The sequence below is a fragment of the Centroberyx gerrardi genome, chromosome 3, assembly GCF_048128805.1.
Source record: "Centroberyx gerrardi isolate f3 chromosome 3, fCenGer3.hap1.cur.20231027, whole genome shotgun sequence".
In the NCBI taxonomy this organism is placed as follows: Eukaryota; Metazoa; Chordata; class Actinopteri; order Beryciformes; family Berycidae; genus Centroberyx; species Centroberyx gerrardi.
Genome location: NC_135999.1, coordinates 9,161,702 through 9,168,359, shown reverse-complemented (window position 1 = coordinate 9,168,359; position 6,658 = coordinate 9,161,702). Strand labels below are relative to the sequence as shown.

Below are 6,658 nucleotides of genomic sequence, written 5' to 3'. Positions count from 1 at the left end.
GTGCCGCCTCGGTGTGTTTTGTAGGAAAAACGTACATTTCAGTCCTTCCAGGGCAGAGATGTATATTTGCATTGCTGTAAAAGGAAAAGGTGATCTTTTTCTGCTTTTAATCAAACAGTTGGGTAGCAGGAATAGCTGCAGGAGGGTTCTAGGGAGAAACGGAAAGATAATTGACCACAAGTTAAAATACAAACCTAAACAGCCTGAGGGTCACACTGTGAGACCCACCCTGAGAAAACAGGATCCAAGTCTGCAGTAGTCCATTTAGTGTTAAGTGTCCATCAAACTGATGGTGTCCATTTTAGCAGATCAGTTGTCTTTATCAGTAGTATATATATATACATACAAAATATCTCACAGTACATTCCGTTTGTTTTCTGTCCAAGGTTCTCCTCTTCCCGAGTTCAGCTGCAGTCTGTTTCACCACCATGTCACTATCTACCACTGTTTGATTCACTTTACGCATATAATGCAAATAATCAGTTGAAACAACTCTCTTTTACTGTTTGTCACATTCTCCTCCAAAAGACCATACATCACAGATTTGTAGTTGAGTTCAAACATAAGACCAAGACGGTTCATTATTGTCCAAACCTCCTGTGATCTATAGCACTCACTCAACAGATGTTTAGTTTGATCTTGGTGACAGCATCGGACACTCTTATGTTAACATAACAGCTCTGTTATATTAGAAGGGAAGAAGAGAATATTTACTTTGAGTAGCAGGCCACGTAGGGTAAAGCATCTCAAGGTAGCCATCCCCTTCTTGCCCTCACAAATAGTGATTTGTAGTTATCGTGTGCTTTTGTTTTGAAAGTACTAGACCGGAAGTGTCCCCTTGGGTTGCTTGGCGATGTGATATATGCTGCTGGCTTGACAGAGGTACTTCAGTCTAGGTACTCGCAGCTCTGGAAAAGTTGTGAGATAAACCTTTTTGGTTTGACTTTTTGTTTGTCGACCCATTGGTTTACCCCGGTCCTAAGACATTTTTTAACAGAATCGCGCTTCCGAGATCGACGGTTGTTTCAAGAGGATACATCTGAAAAAGGAGCTAACATAATCTTCGCATTCTTGAAGTTCTTTGACTGTCGACTTGGCAGAGGTAATATAGCTAACGGCAGCTAGCTAGCTAGCAGGCTTAAGCTAGACGCCCATTCATTTGTTTCTTGTGTTCAACTCAACTGCTCACTCGAGATTAATATGAGGTCAACTGTGGTCCTGCCAAATTGTAACAGTACCTACAAATCCTAGCATGGCAGTGACACTCACTCTGTAGCTTAGCCAGTTAAACTGTAGTTAGCTGGAGTAAAAGCTCCTTTTCAACTCGCCTATACGTGGCTTAGCTGCAATGAAAGGCTCTTTATATTCCAGTAAGCTATAACGGTACGTGTCTTTTACTCGAGCGCTGAAACCAGGCACTGTCTTGAGGTACTTTTGAGTATTTTCAGTTTAGGAAACCTTACCATGTAACACAGAACCCTCTAGTTACCAGTTTCTTGGTCTTTCTGAAAATCTGATCAGTGAATGTAACAGGATCTTTCAAATTTAGAATTTAGAACTTTTTTTTTTTTTTTTTTTTAAGAAACAAATCTTGACTGACCAGCTCTCCTTACCCCTGTAGATTAACCTACGGAGGTTAAAGCTGCGACACCTTTTAGCACTGAAATGTAAGGACAGATGGATGGATTTTGTTTTTTTAATTCTTGATAGTGTTGCATATTCATATATTATTCCAGAAACAGTGCTATGGGTCATAGTTTTATTATGATTCTGATTGTTGTCCACATGATGCAATTCAGCTTTATTAGATCCTTTTGCTCCCAACATCAGTTCTGTATTAATTAAACCATATGTGCTGTATATTTTTAGAGTATCTCTGACCTCCCTCCCCCCCTCTCTCTCTCCAGATGTTTCAGATAAAGAAGGTCTGCTGCATTGGTGCAGGGTACGTGGGAGGCCCAACATGTAGTGTGATCGCCCAAATGTGCCCAGAGATCACAGTGACTGTTGTGGATGTCAACGAGTCCAGAATCAAAGCCTGGAACTCGGACACTCTGCCCATATACGAGGTACAGCACTAATATAATTATCCATAAAAACAGAGGAAACGATTTATGACTGGATCTTTGGTCATAAGTTAAAAGGCTACTGGTCAAACTCCGTCATTATGAGCGCTGATTTATTATGTTTGTGGCTTTCTTTGTGCCATGAGCCCTTCACCTACATTCCCATCTCTCTGTTGACTTGCCACACACACCAGAGCCATCTATCCAGAGAGAGTTGTGTCAATGAAATCACTAACGCTTCATGACAGCGTTGGAAAAAGCAAATGTAGCTAGGCAACCACCCCAGACAAAGTTGTGCACAATATTGCTCAGTAACAGAACTTCAATGGCAGGAAGAAAAAAAACTGAGTTAAATGAGTTCCAGACCGCTCGGTGTCGCAACAGCTACAACCTACTACGTCATCGGGAGTGACTAGTGTAAAGGGCGGCTGGTGACTGGGCCATTATGAATCCTTATTACGCATGTAAATTTTCTTGTGCCACATGTTTGACCCGGGCATTCCTTAACACCGACCCCCTCCACCCCCCACCCCCCCTCTCTCTCTGTCCAGCCGGGTCTGAAAGAAGTGGTTGAGTCATGCAGAGGGAGGAATCTGTTTTTCTCTACAGACATAGACTCAGCCATTAGGGACGCTGACCTCGTCTTCATCTCCGTGAGTCCTTCAGCACACACACAGACACACACCAACACATACATCTCTTTCATATATTCACATACCTACCCTTCCATAGACACACACGCTATCTGCTATTGACAAGCCAAACAAATAAAAATGCGTATACAAAGGATACACCAATAAATAACTAAATAGGAGCGTTTGCACCTCCTTCTCCACAGGTGAATACCCCCACCAAGACCTATGGGATGGGGAAGGGTCGTGCGGCCGACCTCAAGTTCATCGAGGCGTGCGCCCGGCGGATTGTAGAGGTGTCCGATGGCTACAAGATCGTCACAGAGAAGAGTACGGTCCCGGTGCGAGCCGCCGAGAGCATCAGGCGGATATTTGATGCCAACACCAAACCCAGCCTCAACCTACATGTGTGTATTTTTGTGTGCACGCTAGTGCATGTACGCATGTGTGCGAGCAATGAAATTCTCTCAAATCTGTTAATGTGCAACTTTCTAAACCCATTTGCCACTCGTCTAGGTACTGTCCAACCCAGAGTTCCTCGCAGAAGGAACAGCAGTGCGGGATCTGAAGGAGCCAGACCGCGTCCTGATCGGCGGAGACGAGACAGCGGAAGGCCAAAGGGCGATCAGAGCGCTGTGTGCCGTCTACGAACACTGGGTCCCCAAGGCACGCATCATCACCACCAACACATGGTCGTCCGAGCTCTCCAAACTGGTGAGTGAGCGTGTGCGAGGGAGCGCGCCTTAGATCGTCTACTTGCTCTTTATTTATTGCTATTCTTATTCTTTATGCAAACTAAAAAAACAAATCCGCGTGTGTAGGCAGCCAATGCGTTCCTGGCGCAGCGAATCAGCAGCATCAACAGCATCAGCGCTCTGTGCGAGGCCACAGGAGCCGATGTGGAGGAGGTAGCCAAGGCCATCGGCATGGACCAGAGAATAGGCAGCAAGTTCCTCAAAGCCAGCGTAGGTAAGAGTCGCGCCTCCGCAAAGTCAAGTGTTTCTTGACTTTCTATGTACATGTATGTTTTAATTCGATCCAACACAGATTAAGTGTTGTCTTCTATCTCTCCCTCACACCCTGGCCAGGTTTTGGTGGCAGCTGTTTCCAGAAGGACGTGCTGAATCTGGTGTACCTGTGCGAGGCCCTCAACCTCCCTGAGGTGGCCTCCTACTGGCAGCAGGTGGGAACTACACAAGCATACCGTACCACGACTCATTTCATGTTTTTTTTCAAGGTCTTGTCTCGCTATGTTCGCCTTGTTCTCACTCCATGCTTTCTTATTTTCTCAGGTGATTGATATGAACGAGTACCAGAGGAGGCGGTTCGCCTGCAGGATCATAGACTGCCTCTTCAACACTGTCACTGGCAAAAAGATCGCTCTGCTGGGCTTCTCCTTCAAGAAAGACACCGGCGACACTAGGTCAGCCTCTTTTCACTTTATTCTTTCTTGTGTTCGCATTCCCTTCTCACACCTCTCTACAGCTCTTTTTTTCCTGTTGTGCTCTTTTATACTTTAATGTTTGCTAACAGCTTTGTCATGTTAGTCATAAGCTTGGCTTTTGTCTTGTCAAAGCCTGAGTGTGTATTAAGGGCCACACCTCTCTTTTGAACCTTTATGTATTTAGCTCTTTGGACACATGCAGCGTCTCTCTCCATTCACCTTTTTATCCATAGAGGGTAAACACATGCCAACATGCTGCGATGCACTATGACCTCTATGAGAGTTGGCCCTTATTAGAGCGTGTGTGTTTGTGTCTCAACCGCAGGGAGTCGTCCAGCATCTACATCTCCAAGTATCTGATGGACGAGGGGGCCAAGCTGTTCATCTACGACCCCAAAGTCCTTAAAGAACAAATCATCCATGACCTCTCCCAGCCCAACATCTCCGAGGACAACCCACAAAGAGGTAGGTGTATATGTGTGTGTGTATTTACCAGGCTTTCAGTGCAGATCTGGAAAGTCTGCAACACCTGCGTAGTCCACAAAAATGTGTGAAAATGTATGGGAATGATTCAGTCCCGATCAAACATGGCACATCTTATGTAGCTGTCGATCCATTCCCAGTTCAGATGCTGTGATATTCCTTTTGGTGAAAAATGACCTTTCCCCAAACAGTGATATGACCCATTTGACTGTCCAGTTACCCAGCCTCTAATAGCATATAATATAGTTATATAGTCATATTGAACACAGTATTCAGCTTCTGAAATCATCATATTCAGTCAGGAAAAAGATCTGGAGAAAGCATGCAATTACGAATTGGAATATGTGTAGAAACCCTGAAATAATTAAGGGCAAGTGTTCAGTGAGCTTATCAGATATAAATCCTGGCAGTCAGCAGTGTTTTGGCTGATGCTGCCCAGTATAGCTCAGTAACAAATTTCAACAGAAACCGAATGGCTTGATGTTTTGAAAGATTCAGATGCTTCAGTTCTCTTTTTTTTTTTATTTGCAGAGCTTTGGTGATTACTGGCTAACTGAGAGACACAAAGATGAGATGACGAAGTTCTTAAGATACTGATGAATCCCTACTTACATTGACTGCACTGTGTATTTTTTAGTGTCGGAGCTGGTGACCGTGACCACAGACCCTTATGAGGCTTGCCAGAGCGCACACGCATTGGTCATCTGCACCGAGTGGGACATGTTCAAGGTCACAAACACACACTTTTCTCTTCTACCATCTCATCTAACCCTTAATTGTGACTGAAACAATGTATAAGAAAAATAAAATGGTCATATAATGAGCACAAATGTCAACGCCAAACCGCTCTGTTTCACCATAGGAGCTGGACTATGAGAAGATTTACAAGAAGATGCTGAAGCCGGCCTTCATATTTGACGGTCGGAGAGTGCTGGACCACCTCCACCCTCATCTGCAGAGCATAGGCTTCCAGGTGAGCACGCACTTTTCATACAAATTTAACACATTGTCCCAGCTAGAACTATAGCTCAGAAAATACCACAATAATACAAGTGTGTAGTTTGTGAACAAGGCAAATATTTTAAGGAGGGACATGCCTGTGAAAAGTCAGTGGAAAGTGAAAAACAGACAGAGAAAGCGTTTTCTCACAGCTGTGTGAGGCTGCTGGCTATGTTCATTAGGGGCCACAGTTCAAAACGGCCCAATTGAAACTAATGGCAGCAATTTGGTTTCTCTGTAATTTTGTTGCATTTCTTCTGTCCACAGATTGAGACCATCGGTAAGAAGGTGACATCAACACGTATCCCCTACACCCCTGCAGCTGTGTGCGCTCCCCGCATCAGCGCCACTGAACCTCCCACCAAGAAAGCCAAAGTCTAAAACTCACTCCACCCCCGCCACACACACACACACACACATTCCTTTCTCACCATTTCTACAGCTGGTCTTAACCATTTCAGCCAGGTTCCAGCCCCCCTCTTGTTGGTACACGCTTAATGGACAATAGCCAATGGTCTGTTGACTAATTCCTGCCTAACATTAGGTTGAAATGTTGGTTAGATGGCAGGTTGGTTGAGGCACAAGGTTGTGTGAAAAGGATCTATGAATTGAGTTCGGCTCTCCCAAAGTGGTCTCCATACCAGACACACAGGCAGGGTTTATATGGTTAATGAATGCAAATTCACTACAAATGCAGCAATCTTGTATAAAGTGTCCCTTACAGACGGTTTAAAAAGAACATTGTTAGTTTGGATCTGTTTAGGAACATCTACTTTCTTACAATGTATTTACTATGTAATCAATGTTGTCACTCAATGGCAAAAAATTTTATACTATTTTTAAAATATTTTTATAAATCATCTTACTGTATGTTGGTCGGTGTGTGTCATCAGTATCTGTGATTGTTTACTAAATGGGCCAATGCAATAAAATGTGATGTGTCCTCTGAGTCTTGGGCCTGTTGTTTTGTTCCCTACAAATGCAGAAAAAAAACAGTTTGATGCTAACATGAAATCTGGATTGAAAAATTAAAA

At 43.9% G+C, this 6,658-nt stretch overlaps 1 protein-coding gene across 2 annotated transcripts; it reads left to right on the top strand.

Moving 5' to 3' along the window:
* Window positions 1-904: 904 nt before the first annotated feature.
* On the top strand, window positions 905-6,563 carry ugdh (UDP-glucose 6-dehydrogenase). 2 transcript variants are annotated; one of them, XR_013504096.1, is made up of 13 exons: window positions 905-1,102; window positions 1,908-2,069; window positions 2,618-2,719; window positions 2,905-3,105; window positions 3,215-3,412; window positions 3,520-3,667; window positions 3,787-3,881; window positions 3,991-4,121; window positions 4,468-4,607; window positions 5,263-5,354; window positions 5,488-5,598; window positions 5,892-6,236; window positions 6,277-6,563. XR_013504096.1 is itself a non-coding variant. In XM_078282255.1 (12 exons), exons 2-12 carry the CDS (start codon window positions 1,908-1,910, stop codon window positions 6,003-6,005), a joined length of 1,494 nt encoding a protein of 497 aa, XP_078138381.1. In that variant the 5' UTR covers window positions 905-1,102; the 3' UTR covers window positions 6,006-6,563. The 2 variants fall into 2 exon arrangements, 1 of the variants encoding a protein (XP_078138381.1); XM_078282255.1 differs by having other exon boundaries at window positions 5,892-6,563.
* Window positions 6,564-6,658: the final 95 nt, after the last annotated feature.

Bases quoted from the DNA above. Each gene is read 5' to 3' on its own strand.
- ugdh (XM_078282255.1), top strand. From the start codon at position 1,908: ATGTTTCAGATAAAGAAGGTCTGCTGCATTGGTGCAGGGTACGTGGGA. The intron at 4,608-5,262 runs GTAGGTGTATAT...TGTATTTTTTAG, and splicing joins CGAGGACAACCCACAAAGAG to TGTCGGAGCTGGTGACCGTG. The intron at 5,599-5,891 runs GTGAGCACGCAC...TTCTGTCCACAG, and splicing joins TGCAGAGCATAGGCTTCCAG to ATTGAGACCATCGGTAAGAA.